Raw genomic sequence first — 19,802 nt, 5'->3', positions numbered from 1 at the left:
CTGTGAAACGGCCCAGAGGGCGGGGACTGACACTGACCTAGCATGGCCACGCTCGGCTGTGCTCCTTCCAGAACCGGGCGCCTGTCTGGGGACAGGCGGCCTGGGCGTGGCTGTGGGCACAGTTCCAGCCCCAGAGGCCCAGAAGGAGACAACAGGCCATGCTCTTGCCCTTAGGAGGGAAGAGCCAGGGATACTGGAGACCTTCATTTGCTCACCTTTTCAAGGCTATGAACCCACTAGCAAGATTCAAGTGAGAAAGGATTGCCAGAAACCGTGCCTCTGACCTACTTTGTCCGTCCTCACCCCAGGCAATGAGTTTTCCCACGCTGCCTCAACTAAGTGACTTCCTCTGCTGAGCGGAGCTTCCGTGTCAGTGGGTTTGCAGAATCGCTCCCGGCTCCCGGCGAGCACCTGTCTGCTGGACTGGCGCATTAGTCTCGGCGAAAGCACTTGGTCTCCAGGCCAGTCGCGTCCACACCCCTGCCCAACCAGCCTGGCCCTGCTCCACGATGTCCTCCCCACGGCCACGCTCGGGAAGGGCCTCTGGCTTTGCTGTGCGGCCGGGGCTGTGGCTACCTGCTCATTTCCCCTCGGCATCACTCACTCGGATTCCATGTTCGCCACGTTCACCACGAGCAGCTCACCGGGCTGTGTGCTCCTGTCGACACGCCCCTGCCGGGCAGGCCGACGGCAGGGGCGGGGGGCTGTCCACGCAGCACCTGCTGCAGACCAGGCGCCTGCCACCCACTTACGCGCATCCTCTCAGAATCCTCCCCACGGCCCTGCAGCGTGGACCGCGGCTTTCCTACCTCTACAGACAAAGCCACAGGGCTTCCAGCCCCTAAAACGCTGACCTGGGCCTGCGGTCGGGGAAGGTTGGAACGAACCCAGGTGGTCGGGCTCTGGAGCCAAGGCCTCACCTGCCACGTGACGGGGAAGATGTCCGGAGCTCCTGTGTTCTGAACTGAAGTGTGACAGGACGTCGGAGCGGAGCCCAAGGGGCTGTTAGTAAGCACTCTGGTTCCGGCCGCAGAGGGGGCTTGTCATGCTCCCACATGACAGCAGGGGAGTCCCCTCGGTCACAACCGTTTTCACCTGTGTGCACAGGGAACGCGACAGCCGGTCCGCAGGGAGGGCTGCTGCCTCCGGCCTGGGCGCGGGCCCCGCCGGCAGAGCTGGGGGAGCGGGGCTCTGCTTTCCCCTGCCTCTGCCGCCGCGGAGGTTGAGACAATGGCCCTGGGCTCGAGGACAAACCGTCCAGACCCAGGCTCTGACCATGCACGTCCCGGGCTCCCTGACTCCTACTCATCTGTCTTGTGTGGTCTGGGGCTGGGGGTGCTCCACGGTGACCGTGACAGTGACGGGAGGTGCCCAGCCCAGCCCACGGCGTCACAGGACTGCCTTTGGCACCAGGGGTCCCCAGCCGCAGACCCCATCCCACAACAGCTCTGTCCTCGCTCCCGCTGGGGTGAGGTGGCCACGGGCCTGGCGCTTCCCCCCAGCCTCCCGGCAACCAGCAAGCACCCTTCCCCATCAACCTGGAGCCCAGGGCTAACCTGGTGACCCTGTAACCTTCCAGAAGTGCCCTGTTCATCACCACCTCCCACTTGGCTTCTCAGGATCCCCGCATGAGCCTGCCTGGCCTTCGCCAGACAGTGATCCTCACCCCTTCCAGCTGCCCACGGCCACACAGGCCAGGGAGGAGCCCGGCCCACGGGGGTGGAAAAGTAGACTAACCGAGGTGGGGTTGTAAGGAGGCCACCACGTGCAGGGCCAGCCACAGACCCACAGGAGCCCGGCCACCATCAGCCCCACCAGCCCCCAGCAAAGGCCAGGCCAGCAGGATGGCGGCCGTCTGGAGCCGCTGGTCCCGGAGCAGTGCAGTCCACCGCGGGGAGGCGGATGGCAGCCCAGGTGTGATCACAGGGCAGGGTCCTGGCTTTCTGTGCTCACCTCCAGCTCCTCTTCCTGGCCCCTCCCAACACTTCGGTGACGTTGGCGCCACCAACTCGGAACATGGGAAACTGAGGCTGCAGAGGTCAAGGGCCTTGCCTGGCGTCCCACGGGGAATAAGTAACACACCTGGGCTGGTTCCAGGTTCCGGGGTGCCGCCCTCTGCCTCCCGGCCAGCCAACCCCACGAGCTGCAGAGAGAACCCACTCTTCAATACAGCTCCTCTCTGCCTGCGGGCACTTGGGGGCGTTTGGACCTCCTGTACAGAAGACCTGGCTGCCACACAACTGAGCAGGCCTCACGCTGTGGGATGGAGCCGTGGTTCAGGACGGAGAGGTTGAACACAAGGCAGTGACCGTGGGAACAGCACACGGCTTCCCTCACTGAAGTCAAGCTGCCCGGTGTCCCCGGCCCCCGCTTCCCCCCGTCTCCACCTCCAGGCCCATCCCTTCCCCGCGGTCCCCCAGGTCCTCGATTCTAGACCTCCTCCCCTCCGGGCAGCTGGCCGACCTGATCTGTGTGCTCCTGGAGAACCTGACTCCCCCTTCACTGTGGAATCCAGGGTCTCCCACAGGGAACCATGGAAGTGGTAACCGGGACTCCGAGCAACGTCACTACTTCCTGATGCTTCAGAAAGCCCGCACATCTCCCAGAGGCACGGCTACGGACGTGGAGGAAACACTGGGCATCTTTATCTGGGGCCAGAATGACGTCACCTCCGTGCTAGCACTGCGGGGAGCATCACGGGTCACGCAGGTTTGTGGTGAAGACAGTAAAAACTGGTTGTAAAGCAATGGCCTGACCTTGGGGGTGACCCGGCCGGCCTTTCTTCCTGCCTCATCCCCCACGCCCCCAGCAGTGTCTGGATGGATGTCCGCAGACTCCCAGGCAGGCACCGTCAGCCCAGGCCCAGGGAACAGACGGCACGGTGTTTATCCAGGGCTGCGACCCTGTGGTGCCTCCACCAGGAAGGCAGGCCCACTGTGTGGTGTGCCGAGGCCACTTCCCTGGTCGCCGTGGGAACACGCAGCCTCCCCGGAGCGCCCAGCCCCACGGAGCGCTGAGCCGTGTCCCGGGAATCTGATTCTGCGGCAGAGCTATTTTTATGTTTTTAAAAATGTTTTAAATGGAAGTGTTTTATGTGATGGCACCCTGAGGCTTTGGAGTGCAGGGCATGGTTTTAAACTTGACTAGATAAATAAGGTTCTGACAGAGTCTCCTGGTGGGGTGGCACTCACAGGATCCGCGCCCAGGTCTGGTTCTGCTCCGAGAAGAAGGAAGGCATTTTTTAACAAAAAAGAGACGCCACTCAAGAAAATCTTTGTATCCGGCAGGACCCCATGCGTTTGCTGATGGCGGTCATGGTGTGGGTGAATTGTCACCCTGGAAACCCGACTCGGGAGCGGTCTGGCCAGGCGCAGGCTCTTGGGGCAGAACCGGCTCTGCGTCTCTCCAGAAAAACTTGAATCCCCCAAAAGTGGCCAAAATCGCTCTGAAATAATTTGGAAATAAAAATTTAGCTGAACAAATGTTTTATCAAAGGCATAACATGAAGACAATAAACCCACTAGAAGGTGTTTTGGAGGCCAGTAGGATTAGGGGAATTTGAAAGCTGGACGCGCCTCGTCGGGGCCTTCGGAGGTCAGGGCTGCCCAGGGAGTCAAGGCGAGGAGGCAGACGGGCCCGCGCCCTCGTGGGAGGCTGTCGGTCCTCTGCATGGGGGGTGCGGTGGGGGCGGAGGGGGCGCTGGGCAGCAGGCCCCGGACACAGCTCTTCTACCAGTCCTGCTGGAGACGCCGCGTCCCGACGTCTTCCTCCAAGAGATGCCGACAGACACTGGTGCCCTGAAAGCTCTGAGAAGTCCTGCTCTCGAGAGCTCGTGAACCTTCTGGGTTTCGGTGCACCATTTTCAAACCTGTGGTCCCAGAGAGCCCCACTTTCCCTTCTGGAATGCGCTGTGTATGTAACTTTCAGTCTGTATCCGCCTCCCGGCCTGTCCCATCTCCGTTCTCTGATTAAACGTAGTTCCGCCCACAGCACCCCTGCTCCGTCTCCACGTTCATGAGCCAAGTGTCTGTGCCTTCACAGCTCTCTGGGTGGTGGCACCAATGGTGGTGGTGACAGAGGCTTCATCGTTCCCTTGAAGTCCGCAGTGAGGTTACTGTGTGTTCCTGGGGCCTGTAGGGGGCAGGGTGGCCGTCGCAGGGGGACGGGGATGGGGGCTGCCTTTAGCCAGCACGGAGTCTTCCTGCATACTTGTCCACGTTCTCCGCCCGGTGACTAAGTCAGGAAGCCCGAGGTCGCCTGCGATGCAGCTCAACGCCACGTGGGGAGGGCCCTGCAGACCCCGGGGCCCTGCCCTGCCCGTGGCGCCCGGCCTGGGCCTCTCCCCTCCTGACGTGACCAGGGAGCCGGGCCCCTGCCTGCCCACCCCAGGCCCCTGCGGGGTGCAAGGCTGCTGCTTCCTCTGTCAGCACCCACTTGTCAATCAAGCTTAGACTCTAATTGCACTTGCCTGTGCTGAACATTGGCCATTATCACCACTTTAAACTCCTCCTAATTATGAGAAATACGTCCTCTGCAAACCGGGGGTGGGGGGCTTCCTGGTTACGGGGCCCCTCTGAACCCGGCCGCCTCTCGCCCTCCCCAGGGGTGAGCAAGGTGGTGACGGTGGACGTGAAGGGGAGCTGGCGGCACTGGCTGAAGGTGCGGGACCTCACCAAGGGGGTGACCTACTTCTTCCGGGTGCAAGCGCGGACCATCGCCTACGGGCCCGAGCTACAGGCCAACGTCACGGCCGGGCCGGCCGAGGGTGAGTCCCGCGTCTGTCCTGCGGGGGGCTGGTCCACACCGCAGCGAGCCGCGAGGCCGGCCCAGCCCGCACCAACGCAGGGCCTTCCCACGCCGCCTCCAGGCGCGCGTGTTCACACCGACGTCTGCAGGGGGCCTTGTTCAGTGCAGATGAGCGACTTCCCTGGTGTGAAGCCCGTGACGTTGGTGGCTGTTTTCAAATACAAAGAATTAGGAGAAAATAAGTGCATGAAAGGTTTTAAATAAGAGGCGTAAGAAAAATTTTAAAGTTTTCACATCGTGAAGAGGAGCCCGTAGCTTCCCACTTCACAAACGACCTTGACCTTTGTTTAAATCTGCCTGGAGGCCAGGACAGCGGGTCAGACACGCAGGACGCTGCTGCCCGCGGCCGGGACGCCTTCACGCCACATCGCGCTCTGTTCCTTAACTGCAGTGTAGTGACCCACGGCGTTGTGTCAGCGTCAGGTGCACAGCAAACTGCTTCAGACATACGGACATACATTCTTTTTCAGAATCTTCTTCGTTATAAATTATTACAGGAAATTGAGCATAGTTCCGTGGGCCACACAGTAGGACTTCGTTGCTTGTCTCTGTTGTTTTATACACAGTAGTGTGTGTCTGCTATCCCCAAATCCTGACTTACCCCTCCCTGCTTCCCCTTTGGTCGCCATAGTTTGCTTTCTGTCTGTGAGTCTGTTTCTGTTTTATAAGCAAGTTATCCTGTGTCATATTTTAGGTTCCACACATAAGTGCTATCACGTCGTATTTGTCTCTGTCTGATTTACTTCACTTAGTGTGATCATCTCCAGGTCCATCAATGCTGCTGCCTTAATTCTCTGATCGACCCCGTGAGGGCCCCCCACCCCCCACCCTGCCACCCCCCACTTTTAAGCTGAGAAGCCTGGGACTGAGGGAGGGTGAGCCCTGCCCGGAGAACCAGCAGCAGAGCGGGCCCCGCTCGGTGGGACGGGGTCCCGATGCTGAAACCTCCCTGCTCTCCTCTGCTCCATCCCCCAGGTTCCCCCGGCTCCCCTCGAGACGTCTCCGTCACCAAATCTGCCTCTGAGCTGACCTTGCAGTGGACAGAGGGCAGCGCGGGCAGGACGCCCACCACGGGCTACGTCATCGAGGCCAGGCCCTCAGGTAGGAGTGGGCGCTGCCCCGGAACCACGTGTGAATGAGGGGCTGGGTCAGAGCCGCGGGCCCCCTGCCCAGCGCTTCCTGCAGAAACGAGAGGCCCCTCCCTCCTGTCCGCTTCCGTGGCCGCGGCTGCGCTGTTAACCTCACCGCGTCACACAGGCTCGGGGAGGACGGCTGTCACTCTCGGAAGTAGTGGGTGAGAACTTAGGGCCGCTTGAAAACGTGCTCAGGTCACCAGGGGACCCCGAGTGTTTCCAGACCCACCTGGGGACCTTGGTGAGACCCGTGCTTGTCGTGGTCGCTGTGACAAGTCCTGTCATTGGTGAGACTGACTCATCACCTGCTGAACGCAAGGTTGAGCTCCCCCCACCCCATCTGCCCTGCGAGGGCCCCTGCCTTCTCGTCAACTTGATAACTGAGAGCGGACGTGATTGGGAAGGGAGCTTCCGGTGGGCTGAGTTGGTATTACTGCTGGGAGCCGGGGGGGATGTCCCCAGGGCAAGAACACCAAGCACATTCCCTGCGACCTTCACATGCTCCCACGGTTCCTCTGGACACCTGAGCGTGGAAATCCCCGGCGTGCCAGGGCTTCACATGCTCCCACGGTTCATCTGGACACTTCAGCATGGAAGTCCCCAGTATGCCAGGGACGCGTCCAGAGAGTGTGTCACCAGGTCCCGCTCTCTGGATGGAGGACAGCGCTGAAGCATTTCCATCTAACATGTAAAGACGCTGTTAGACAAAGAGGAAAGAGCCCCAAAGTTCACACGTCCCCGTGCCACAGGCGTCCCCTCCTCCCACCAGCTGCTTTTGAAAGATCACTAGTTAGAAGCACCTTCTAGAAACCTGTGAGAAGAACCTAGTACATAAGACCAAAAAAGTTTCTATGTGAAGGCGAATGAATAGCTCTTTGGCTCAAGAGCATATCAAGACTTCCTGGTAAGCGGGGCATTCGGCCTGATCTGGAAACGGAGGGTCCCAAATCCACGACAGGCCTGGGCTGGTCAGAGGCCTCTGTGGTCACTCGTCCCCCCGTACCTCGGAAAGTGATGGCACCCGAGTAGCCAGGCGGCTCTCTCCTGACGACGTTTGGAAGTCCAAGGTCAAGGCGAGGGCAGGGAGGGGGTTCCCTCTGGGGCTGCGGGGGAGGGGCTGCTTCAGGCCTCCCCCTCCCTTCGGGGGCATTGCTGGCGACCTTCCGTGTTCCTTGGCGCCAGAAGCAGACGCATCCCCCAGACCCTCCCTCCCCCTCACGTGGCCGACCCCCGTGTTCCCGCCCGTGTCCAGATTTCCTTGTTTTATAAGGGCCTCAGTCACATCAGATTCAGGCTTATCCTAAAAACCTCGTCTTAACTAATCCCATCTGCAAAGACCGTATTTCCAAATGAGGTTCCATTCTAGCGTTAGGCCATGAACATACGAGTGTCAGGGGGACACAACTGCACCCATTCCAGTAGGTGAGTGAGTGTGGTTCCTGTGGAGCTGCCGGCAGTGAGATCGCAGCTGTGGCAGGAGCGGCCCAGGGGCGTGGACACTCAGGTTACGTTGAAGTCACTGTCATGTGCAGCCCCTGCAAGACCTTGTTATCCAAAGCGTCCGCGAAGACTCCTGACTTGCCCTGGGATGCGGAATCCCGTCTTTCCACCACATCTTCCAAAGACCACGTAGCTTAACAAGGGGGCCCGTGACCAACACCTTCCGCAGAACCAGGAGACAGACGTCACCATGAACTTCAGTCCCTCTAGGTGACGGTGAGCCTTACCAATATAACAGGTCTCCTTTTCAGTTTTAAGTTATGCATCTAAAACCGTCCTGAGACGGGGTCCCTCGGAGTCAGCGGATGACCAGAGAGCGCCGGCACAGAGGACGCACACAGGAGGGCCTTTTCCTCCTCCCTGATGAGAGCTAAGGCTCTCAGCGGGCGTCTGGCTGAGAGAGGCCGCAGGAGGGGCCCTCGGGTGATGGCAAGGCTCCGTGCTGGGACCGCATCACTCTCCGTTTCCTGGTTGTGTTGCACAGTAGTTTCAAGAGATGACACCCTGGGGAGCCCTGGATCAAGGACACCTGGGACTCGGTGTGGCTTCCCACAGCTGCACGGGGAGCTACAGCAGCCTCAAAATAAGCAATTCAGCTTAAAACGGCGCCCAGAGCAGGCTGTCCGGCCACTGAAAATTGAGAAGGACACCCTATCCTCTCCGTGGCAGGGGAGGGAAGCTGGGAGTAAAGAAATGCTTTGATGGATCGTCAATACTTAAACCCTGTGCAGGCCCACGGGCCTGGGACCCCAGCTTTCATCTGCTATGGGACTCAGTGCCTGCGCGTCAGGCACTGTGTCTTTTCCTCACCCGGGCTCTCCGGCCAGACTCTCCGGGCAGGGCGGTGGTGTCTGAAGGGGCGGGGCTTAGGTGGGTGGGCCCCGTTTAACCTGGGGAGGGGTAATTTTGATAGAGGGCTGCCCACCTCCACTAGGGGCCCCTCGCCACTGGGTGTCTGGAAGATGGAGCCACTTTGTTGGGTGCCCCGGGGGCCTCCAGCTGCCTGCCCGGCCGCCTGCCTGGCCACGTCTCCATCTTGCACATGGAAGGCAAGAAGCTTGGCTGCCCAACTGGTGGGAGAGAATGGCCGGCGGGACTGGGAGAGGGTGGCCGTCAGGGTGGGCAGCCCAGGGAGGTGCTGGTGCAGCATCTCGCCTGAGGATCCTCATTTCAACCCCTGCAAATTCCGCTGACGCCCTAATGTGGACACGACTGAACAGCTGTGAATGCAGAAAGCACCAGGCTGGGGTGCAGGCTCCCTCTCACCCCTGGGGAAGGGCGGTCCGTGAGTGTGGGCCCCAGGACGCGGCCCAGACTCCGCAGGGCAGCCTCGGCCAAGGCACGCCTCTGGTCGGGTGACTGTCTCCTCCCAGTCAGTGTGGCTGAGCTCCCAGGAAGGTGGTGGAAACTACGCAGCGGACACACATGGATGATTTATTTACACAAATTATCCCGAAGCATTTGACTGTGTAGATGAGGAAACCCAATTTACATATTTACACAATAGATCGGAGTGGCACTAAAGGAACCACAAATACATTTTCCTCCCCAGAGCAGCCATGAAATTCGTAATGAGGACGTGCCCAGTGCCCAGCAGACGCTGTGTCGCTTTGTTCACGATGGATGTACTTGGTCCAGAGATGAGAGCGGTTTAGACGGGGGCCAGCCCCCCGCCCCCGAGTGGGCCCCTCCCCTCCACTTCCAGCCCTCCGGGAGCCCCCGCAGTCCCCTCCCCACTCGTCCTGCCCGTTTTCCTACTTTGACTGGGGGGCTTTTTAAATGAGCAAAGAAAAGAAAAATCGGTATTTTTTCCAAAGGTGTAAAATCCGCCAGAGCTCCCAAGTCGGCATCTCCAGCAGAGGGCTGCGGCCGCAGCTCTGACCCGTCACCGGCCCGTGTGGACTTCGGGGTCTCCGTTGCGACCGCCATGCTGGCGGCCCGGCAGCCTCCGCAGCTGCTCCCCCGCGGGCTGGGTCCCTGCACAGGCCATCCTCCAGATTTTGACATTCATCTCGTTGTGTCTCCTGCCTTAAATGAGGATCCAACAAAAGGTCATTTTTGTAGCTCAGGTGTGTGTAGCCTCTGCTTTCAGCCCCACCTGTTCCAGTTACGTTTCTGATGCAGACCATCAATCGAAAGAGAAACGGCAGCGTTTAAGGAGCAGCACCTGCAGGCGGGCGGGCGGCCGCCCGCCGCTGGGGGCCTGAGTCGGCGGAACCAGGCGTCGCGGGCCGTGAACGAGTCTCGCTCGGCACAGAGACCCCGTTTAGTCGCCCATGAAATCAAACTTCTGTGTGGGCCTGTCTGCCTGTCTGCAGCTCGCCGTGTGCTTCTGGGCATCCAAGGAGTGAACTGAGCGACGGAGCCTGGGTGTGCCTGGACCCGGCTCTGTCTCGGTTCCGAAGAGAGCCATCCCCATTCGCGTCCGGGGACACAGGTGCTCCTGCCGCCGGGCGGGGAGGTGTGGCGCCGACTCGCTCCCTCCCCAGGAGCATGTGTGCTGGGCTGGCGGACCTGGTGGGCTGGAGGAGCTCTCCCTCACAGGGGTCGTCAGAACCAGCCACTTCTCAGGAGACAGGTACCGCAGTGGGGCAGCCAAGACCAAGAGCTCACATTCTTTACAGAAAACCAAGCAGTGGGGCCGCGCCCGTGTGTGGGGACCCTCACTCAGCTCGCCTCCCGAGCCCGACGGGGTCTGTGTGCGACTGGCGTGCGATTTATCCAGGAGCATCTTGCAAGTTTATTTCCCAGCGGTCTCCCCGCCTTCTTACCTTGTGCTGGCGTCTTCCCAACAGCGAGGGTCCAGGAAGGCACTCTCTTGGGTGTCCAGGAAGGGGGCTGGGCCCAGCAGACGCCACGGACACCCCGCCACAGACATCAGGAGGCCCCGGCCTGAAGGTCAAAGCCTGGGCACCAGCAGGGCCGGTCTTGTCCTCTGGCCTCAACCAGCCAGGGGTGTGGCTTTGGAAGCGAGCGACTGTTCTCTTTGGCCAATCATGAGCTTTCCCAGGATGGTGATGTAGGAGCTCCTAAGTGGAGAAGGGGAGCCGGGCGGGGGTCTCCCGCACGTCCCAGCAGGGCGAGCCTCACCTGGGGCTCGAGAGCCAGCCAAGGCGTATCCCCAGAATGGCCTTGAAAAACGCAAGGGCCCGCATGGCTCTCAAGTGTGGACTGAGATGGAAATCCAGGCCCGGGGATTAGCCTGGTGTGTGGAAAATCCGCCTCACAAATCTCATTATGGTTAATAGTTCTGTAATGTTATTTCCCCCCTAATTTGTAGACATACTTTTCTCCATCATTGATTTATTGAGCTATTTAACAACATGATATAAATGAGAAAACCAGTCCATAGCGAAGACACGGAGTGGACGCTGTGGCCGCGGCCGGGGTTTTCTCGGCCCCTCAGGGTCGCGGTGTGAACGTGATCGTGGGTAAACAGCCCAGCGAGTTACAGGTGGAGTCTGAAGTGCTGACTCTGCTCATTTTGGAAAGGAAGAATTAAGCAGAATAAAAATGCCAGCCCTTCCTTCCTGTTAACTCAGAAGGAAATTCTCTTGGTGTGGCCCCTCCCAGCAGTTCTCAGTGCAAATGGATTGCGAAGTAAATCATCTGTGTTGAGATTCTGTATCAATATTTTAAAGTGTTTTTATGAAAAATGCACATAATTCCTGGGGCTATGACAGCGCTTAAAATAAAATGTGGCCTTTAGGCTATGGTAGAGGAAGGGGAACTCTTTTTTTTTCCCTTGGGTAGCAGGAAAGCATTACAGAAACATTAATGCAAAAGCTATTCAGGGAACCCACTGCAGGAGTGTTCAGGCCTGCTCAGGAGTACTTGTCATGCTCTTAGTCCCTTAATTTCAATGGGCTTAGTCAGTATCCAGTGTATAAGAGTCTGTATTTTTCCTTTAGTCTCTTTTACAGCATGAAATTGCCTTTTTAGAGGAAAAACATTGCACAACTTAGTCAACATTTAAAGCCCTTAGAATAGTCACTTGCTCATAGTAAGTGCTAAATAAAATGGTGGCATTGTTATTTACTGAAAGCTTGCTTGTGCCAAACCCTGTGAAAAGCTATGGGGGTACAAAGACGGGTGAATGGATGGGTAGGTGGGAGGATGGATGGATGGATGGATGGAAGGCAAGATGGATGGATGGAAGGAAGGATGGATGGGAGGATGGATGATGGAATGATGGAAAGATGGAAGGAAGGAAAGGAAAAGAAAGGAAAGATGTATGGAGAGAGGGAGGGAGAGAGGGGAGAAAAGAAGGGAGGGGCAAAGGAAGGGAGGAGGTAAGGACAGGAAGGTGAATCGCGTCAACTGGTGTTTATTGAACTGTTGAAAAATGCAAGAGCCCAGGGGTGCAGACAGAGAGGCCAGTGTGATGGAGTGTTCCGGAGGCCCGCTGGCGGAAGCTGCCGTCTCTTCCTGGAGTGTAGGCGTGGGTCAAGGTTGGCCTCAAAAAGATGCATCTGAAAGGGTGAAGTTACCTTGTTGACTTTCCTCCGTCCCCTGCCCGTGTTGACACAAACAGCTGGCGGAGAGCAGACGCCGCGTCTGAGTCCCTGTCGGCTGGAACAACCAGCCTGACCGAAGCCTGAGCTCTCGGGTGTCTGTGGGCCGAATGCGGGGGGCGGGGGTGGGGTGGGGAGGGGGCCGCGGGCTCCAGGCAGAGGGGGCGGTGAGTGCGGAGAAGACCCGCTCTCTGTGCCTGTTGCTCCCTGATTGTTCCTGCAAAACCAGAAATAAACCACATACATCAAACATGCCATGTGTAAACCCTCATATTTGGGGGAGGGGAGGCAAAATGACTCGCCATTTTGACTGTATTAGTAGTAATGGGTATCTTGGTGAGAAATTATTGTAAACGTGAATATTTGGGAATAAATAATCAGTGTACTACTTTCTGTCTGTACGGAGACTTGTGCCTCTAAAATCTCAGTCACATCCATTCCTTCATTAACCTGCGACTCTAAGGGCTTAATCGGTACAGACCCTAAATCCTGTGCAAATACAGGCTGACACACGAGCAGTTGCTTTCCGCTCACCGTGGGGCCACCCGCCCGAGCGTGTCTGGTGTTTCAGGTGTGCGGTAAGGTTGTTTCCAGACACCCGTCAGCCCCGTGAAGCTGTCAGCATGTGTACGTGCAGATTCAAACGTGCTTTCCTCTCCAGATCACCTGCTTTTGTAAAAGGATCACATACCTGTGCCAATAAAACAATTTATAATTCTTGAAGGGTTGCTACTTCAAATGAACACTCTGGGCCCTGAGCCCACTTTTTAACCAAACGACTTCCTTAGAGATAGGAGTCATATTTTATTTCCCAAACACGATGTGGTGTGCTGCTCTGTGGGAGGCATTGTTTAATCCTTAAACACACCTGTGGTGTAGATGCCAGTGTCCTCACCATTCTACAGACAGAGTCCAGAGAGGTTAAGTACTCTGCCTAAGGTCACACAGCTAACACGTGCTGGGGCAGGCTTTGTACCAAGGCTGTGTAGCTTCTTCCTTTCTCTCCACATCTGATTTTCTGGCTTTTGCTTCATTGTTATTAATGGTTTCCTGTATGTCGGGGTTTGAAAAATTCCATCCGTATTTTTATTGTGGTAAAATGTACATAACATAAAGTTTACCATTTTAACCATTTCTAAGAGTTCTGTTCAGTGGCGTTAAGTATCTCTACGTTGTTGTGCAACCATCACCACCGTCCACCTCCAGAACCTGTTCATTTTCCTGAGCTGAAACTCTGTCCCCATTAAACTGTAACCCCCCGCCCCCTCCCTTGGCCCCTGGCCCCCACCTTTCTACTTTCTGTCTCTATGAATTCCACTCCTCCAGGGACCCCATCTAAGGTATTTGCCTTTTTTGTGTCTGGCTCACTTCACTGAGCATCACATCCTCAAGGCCCATCCCTGTTGTAGCAGGTGTCAGGGCTTCCTTCCTTTTTAAGGCTGAATCATATTCCTCTGTGTGGATGGACCACATCGTGTTTATCCATCATCTGCCAGTGGACCCTTGGGTTGCCTCCCCCTTTTGGCTGCTGTGAACATGGGTATATAAGTATCTGTATTTTTTTAAATTTATACTCGTATCTGGTAGCAACTCGCCCGAGTCCTGCCACTCGCATCCCGACCCTCACCCATCCCTCGGGGAGGGCGGCTTCAGGCCAGCGGCGGGGCTGGCTGTCGTCTGTGAGTGGGGGACCCAATCTGGGAGAGATGCAGCGCTAACCTCTGCCCCTGCTTCGTGTCCCCTGCAGATGAAGGCCTGTGGGACATGTTTGTGAAGGACATCCCCCGGGGCGCCACGTCCTACACCATCAGCCTGGATAAGCTCAGGCAAGGAGTGACTTATGAGTTCCGGGTGGTGGCCGTGAACCAGGTGGGCTACGGGGAGCCCAGCAGCCCCTCCACCGCCGTGTCAGGTACGCACCCTTCCCAGGAATGCAGGGCTGAAGCTCTTTCCTCTGGTGGCGGGGGGGGGGTGACATGGACCCATCACGAGGGAAAGAGGGCCACTGCGTGCCTCGCGCGGGCCCCCACCTCTGGCCGGACCCAAGTGTCACCAGCGAGGCCCCTCGCCTGCTTCTCCTTGGAGGACACCGCGCTGAGCCCGAGCCATCTTGAATTCTGCCCATTTCCTCCTCAGTCGGGGTCGTGTGCGAGGGCGAGGGCCGTCAGCCTGGGCTGAGCAGGGTCCCCTCTGGGGTGAAGGCGTTCCTGAGACCCTCCCTTCACTGGCATGTCCTTACCAGGGAGCTACCCGCCACTTTTGAAACACAAAAGTGGCCCCCAGCAGCCGCCAGGGAGTGTGTCAGCCCCCGAAGTGAGGGCAAGCCAGGCTGGGGCATCCCTGAGAGACGGCGGAGAGGCCCAGGAGGGTCCTGCACCTGGTTCCACTCTGCCAACGAGATTGAAGGTGGAGGGTGGCCCGCTCTAGGCACCTGCCCTCAGCTCCACTCTGGGTAGAGTGGCGGGGATGAAGAGGCTCAAGTATGCATGGTGCTAGACTCCATCCTCACCAGTGATGTGGGGTGGAAGTGACCCCGGAAACCAGGATGGGCTTCTTGGAGGAGGTGTGCTGGGGCTGGGTCTTGAAGGATACAGAGGAGATGGCCACGGGGGAAGGAAGAGCCTGGGACAAGGCAAGGGGGTAGCAAAGGAGGAGCCCAGGTGGGACAAGGAGGTGGGGAGGGGAGGGGAGGCAGGTCCCGTGGTCTGGACTTGCTCCTGGGACCCAGGCGCAGGTGAGAAGTGGGTCTCAACCTTGGCTGCACCCTAGGGTCCCCCCTCGGGGACACGCAGGGCCCACCCTGGGGCTGTGACTGCATCCTGTGGGGCAAGGGTCTGGGCATCATTATTTTTTAACTCTGCAGCAGTCCTTACCTGCAGCCGAGGCTGCGAGCCAGGCTCCAGAGGGCTTCCAGTGAGGGGCGGTGTCTGGCCGACCGTGCAGACATGTTTGGGAAAAGGGAGGCAGCCACAGAGGGCAGGGCAGAGAGACGTTTGGAGGTGGCAGGCAGAGCCTGGGCCAGGAACCACCAGAACCTTCCTTACAATCAAGAAAAACACGTTTCCTTTCCTTGCATCCACTGGTTTAAGCCCCTGGCTGCACTGGTGTAAACTGCAGGCATCTTCGTCCTCCCCTGCCGTGAGCCTGGAGGAAGGACAGCGTCTGTGGGCGCTCAGGCCTGTCTCCCTGGCAGGGAGCGCACAGGAATTCCGGGGGTGCCAAGGGGGAGGGGCTGTGGGAAGGACCCAGAGCACCCCTCACTTGTCCAACGAACACTATCTAGAAATATCACAATTTCCTTACTCCCTGCATTTTATTATGAACATTTTAAACAGACCCCAAAGTAGAGAGAACAGAATAAGGACCCCCCAGCACCCATCACCCCGGGTCAGCAATTCAAGATTTGCTTCCCTTGGTTCATCTACGGAGATCAATAGAAAGCAACTCGAGACGCATGGAGCTTTTCATCCCACCAGGCGGAGCCAGTGGCGAAGGCCGGTTCCCACGTGGGATCCCGGCTCCACGCCCTGGAGGTCACAGGGCGCCCTGGCTTGAACAGTCCTCTGAAATCTGTGGCAGCCCAGCACCGGCCTTGGCTGCCAGCTGGACGGCGGTCAGCTTGTCTCATCATTCAGCGAAGCCGGCAGTCTGTCACCTGCTGGCACTGCTTCGGGCCCCGCTCTGCGCACCTAGGGATGTCCCACCTGGGGTGGGAGTCCTGGACCCCAGCCCCGGCCCTTCTTCTCAGGCCCACTCTAGGCTCCTGCCCAGCAGCCAGCTGGGGATGCACTGACCTTTTTAGATGGAGGACTTAATGTCCAGCCTGAAAGCCAGCTTATATATTTGGAATTTAAAATGCTGCCCTCCCCGGGGAATCCCTGTGGCATTGCATCATCCAGAGCAGACCTCCCCCCTTCACTCCCCGCATGCACACTTTTCACGCGGCCAGTGAGGAATGCAACACAAGGGAGAGGCGTTTCCTGCAGGCCTCTGCTCCTGGCGGGCAGGCCATGGCTCCACCTGGGCCAGGCTGCCCGTTCCGTCCCGGGTGGGCGTCTGCTGCCTGGAAACGGGCTCCCCTGCCGGGAAGCTCGCAGAATGCACCGGCGGGACCCGGGCCATCCGGTGCCCACCAAGAAACAGCTCCCGTTCATCTGTTCTGAGTAAACAGAATAAAACATGAGGGAGAAGAGGGTCCTTCTTCAAAGCAACTTTCAGATGAAGCCTTTTCTGTTCCTTCGGGGAAAGCGTTATCTCAAGGCGGGGACAGTTGTTTGGCTCGGTTTTGCTGGAGGCCCAAATTAAATCACACACAGGTGGTTTCTGTGTGGGTGTAGACGGCCCAGCGCTCGGCCTGGGCAGGAGTTGGCCCACGGGGCCCCCACGCTGAGACCGCACCCCGTGGCTGGTGGGGCCCAGCACTGAGGCTGTTAGGAGGGGCCGCGTGTTCCACCTGAGAACTCGCTCTGCAACGTTCCGGACTGAGTGAGGCGGGAGAGGCGACATGGTTAGGAAGTGGCCTCAGTGGCCGGGTGAGGTGACGGGCCCCAGGCAGATGGCATGTGGCAGTGGTGATGGAGGTGGTGAGGGGGCTGGGGGGGCAGCCTCCACACCCGAAGGAGGAGCAAGTCCAGGCCCTTCGGTCCCTCCCTCCCTCTAACCGGAGCAGCAGCAGTAAGCAGATGCAACCAGAACAGAAGGAGGCGGTCCAGGCAGGCTCCGGGGTGGGGGCCCCCAGGGTGAGAGGAGCCCCGGGCTGGCAGAGAAGGTGGCCCCGAGCCTTGTCTCCGGGAGACTGGTCAGTCCACCTGTGACAGCTCAGACCAGGCAGAGCCCTGGGCCTCCAGGGGACGCGGGGTTGCCCCTCGGGTCCTCCTCGCTCCCCCCAGGAAGCCCCCGCGGCTGTCACGGCAGTGCCGGGTTCACTCCGGACTCTCGTCCCACGTGACCGTGTCTCTGTGCCCCTGCAGCCCAGGTGGAAACCCCGTTCTACGAGGAGTGGTGGTTCCTCCTGGTGACGGCGCTGTCCAGCCTCATCGTCCTCCTGCTGGTGGTGTTCGCGCTGGTCTTGCATGGACAGAACAAGAGATACAGGAGCTGCAGCACAGGTGGGACGCACCCCTCGCTGTCTCCAGAGGGGCCCTGGCCCCCGAGCTGAAATGCTCACGGTTTCTTTCCTCCCACGTCTGTGGGGCCGACATCTGCACTCCATTTCACCCCATAAAACAGAGGAGCCCGCCTTCCTTTCCGAGGCAGCAGGCGCCGCACTCCGGACCTCGGTTCTGCCCTCAGATTAGCCATGTGTCCTCTGGGTCACATGGCCTCTGTGAGTCTGTCTCCTCATCTGCCCCGTTGCTCAGATGCAGTCGTGTTTTTTCATGTGATTAGAAATTGTAAAGCATTAAACAGACGAAAAGTCACACTATTCGGTGTCATGAGAACAGCGGCCTGGGGCGCATCTCAGACATCAGGTGCGGCCCGGGGACTCGTGCAGAGTCGTGCCTGTGGTCCAGCCCTTCTCACTTCCTGGGTGAGAACCTGCCTTACGCCCCACAGCCCAGCTCCGAGCCCTGGGCGCCGGGTCACCCTCGTGCTCCCAGCACGCATACCCGGTGCTCAGTGTCTGCTGCTGAGCGGATCGCCATCATTAGAGCCATGGACAAACCAGCATGGGGCAGAGTGGCCACCAAAGAGGGAAGGCCAGGAGCCACCTGATGGATGGATGTTTCTAGAAAGCAGAACAGTGGGAGTCCTTAGCGGAGAAGCACAAACACAGAAGGTGCCTGAGGGAGCCTTACCAGGTGCTGGAAATCCTCTGCTACCTCTGCAGGGCGGGGGACACGGGTCCCCGGCCCCAGCCACCAGCAGCGCTGTCACTGCACCACAAGGGTTAATAACACCAGGCAGTGAAACTGCCCGCCATTTGCTTCTGTAACGTTAATCCATTCATCCCTCTAAGAAAGGATTTATTTTTTTCTGTATAAATTCACTTCTAACAAGTGTCCGTAAATCAGATTGTATCCCCGTGGGATTTACCACGTAGGCGTGGCGTGTCGTTTTGCTGCGTTAACGCTATTACAGAATCCCACGTCTGGCACACAGAAAGTCTCCCCGCTCTCCCCCTCCTTCTGCATCTGGAAAACAGACCCGGAAAGTCAGCTGCTGATACTCAGTCTCACCCTAGAGCATCCATTTGACGCCATCCCCGAAGCCCAGGGGAGGGAAAAAGCCCAGCAGCCCCTCGCCCACCTGAACGTCCCCGGGCCTGCCCAGGAGACGCACGGGACCTAAGCCTTGGCTGCTGCAGCCTCGCTCCACTCCCGCGGACGACCGTCCCCGTCAGGTTTCCCCTCTGATGTTACTTCTCACCCGCTCACCTCCCATCAACCCGAATCCCTCCTCGCAAGCAACCTCCCCTCGCCTTTGCCGCTCTCCATGAATTCTGCTGGCCTTTCCGGCGCGCACAGGTTAAGCAGGAAGGTGCTGTGGGGTCCCCCGCAGAGAGGACCCTTGGGGTTAGAGATGCTGATGAATTTACAGGCACGCACGGACCCCTGGCTGCGTGCTCACAGTGTCCTGGAGGCTGGGACGTAGCTCAGAGCCCAGCTCCGTGAGCAGAACTAGGTCGTGCCTCCCAGAGCTTCCAGTCTAGCAGGGGAGGGAGACAGGGACCAGGGGCAGCGAGGCGGCGCAGGAGGAGCCCACGGGGGTGTTGGGCGCCGCGGGGAGCAACGGCGCCGGTGTCAGCCGCGTCCAGTCACGCTCACGGACCTGTGCGGCCATCGGCACCGTCAGTTTTAGGGCATTCTCACCACCTCAGGAAGAACCCTGCACCCTTCTGCAGCCACCCCTCGTCAGTCTGTGCTCTACGTACTGTTTTATGACAGTGAGGTTTTTATTTTGAAATGGATGAAGTATTTAATTTCCTCAGTTGTTAAAAAGTGCCTGCATCCTGCGGACTCCTGAGTAAGACACTGGTAAGGATGCTTGTAGTTTGGCGCCAGGCGAAACAGACACCGTGCTGCCCCACCGTCATTTTGTTCCAGTGTTGATGCTCCCCGCCCAGCAAACCGCTCCCGGTTCCCACTCGGCCGCCGCAGGGGACGCCGCGGGCGGCCAGCCCTGGCTCAGGTGGGGTAGGGCTGGGGCTGCTCTCTGACCCTCCCCCGTTTGCCCTGGCCCGGCTTTAGGGAAGAGCATTTCCAACATGGAGGAGTCCGTGACCCTGGATAACGGAGGGTTTGCCGCCTTGGAGCTCAGCAGCCGTCACCTCAATGTCAAGAACACTTTCTCCAAGAAGAATGGGACCAGGTAGGGACGCGGGGGCTGCAGCCCCAGGGCCCCACTCCGCAAGTGTCCACCGAGTCCCAGAGGGGCCCTGCTGAATCCGGGAGGGCAGGGCTGGCGAGGGTTGGAGGTACGTTAAATACATTCCTAGGAACAGGAAAAGAGGGCAGGTCCTGGGGGTGGGGACATGATCTAGGGAGACCTCCCAGGCTGCCTCCATCGGCTGGGTGCCCCCAGGTTAGGGGTGCCTGTCACAGGGGGCTGTGGGCAGACAGGAAATTGTCTGCACCCATTGCAAGAGGGCGTCACAGGCGGCCGCGATGGCGGCCAGAGGGCATGCCAGGAGGGAAGCCTTCAGGGGTATCTTCTGCCCAGAGCTGCCCGAGCCGGGTGGGGTAAGTGCGGCATTGTCCCGGTCCCCAGGTCCCCGCCCCGGCCGAGCCCCGGTGGGCTGCACTACTCAGACGAGGACCTCTGCAGCAAGTACAATGGCGCGGTGCTGCCCGAGAGCACAAACCTCAAGGAGAAGTCGGTGGACGCCTCAGAGTCCGAGGTCAGTGCC

At 58.8% G+C, this 19,802-nt stretch overlaps 1 protein-coding gene across 5 annotated transcripts in view; it reads left to right on the top strand.

Moving 5' to 3' along the window:
• The window catches only part of SDK1 (sidekick cell adhesion molecule 1), a 719,511-nt gene that overhangs the window by 689,507 nt on the left and 10,202 nt on the right, over positions 1-19,802 (top strand). For all 5 annotated transcript variants that reach the window (XM_072943395.1, XM_072943396.1, XM_072943397.1 and 2 more), the window contains 6 exons: positions 4,604-4,765; positions 5,782-5,907; positions 13,701-13,865; positions 16,924-17,061; positions 19,144-19,264; positions 19,664-19,793. In XM_072943395.1, the coding sequence (XP_072799496.1) occupies positions 4,604-4,765; positions 5,782-5,907; positions 13,701-13,865; positions 16,924-17,061; positions 19,144-19,264; positions 19,664-19,793 (842 nt within the window). The remainder of the gene's footprint in view (positions 1-4,603; positions 4,766-5,781; positions 5,908-13,700; positions 13,866-16,923; positions 17,062-19,143; positions 19,265-19,663; positions 19,794-19,802) is intronic.

This window comes from Vicugna pacos, chromosome 18, assembly GCF_048564905.1.
Source record: "Vicugna pacos chromosome 18, VicPac4, whole genome shotgun sequence".
Taxonomy (NCBI): Eukaryota; Metazoa; Chordata; class Mammalia; order Artiodactyla; family Camelidae; genus Vicugna; species Vicugna pacos.
The sequence above is the reverse complement of the archived record's forward strand: the minus strand, read 5'-3'. Positions and strand labels throughout refer to the sequence as shown.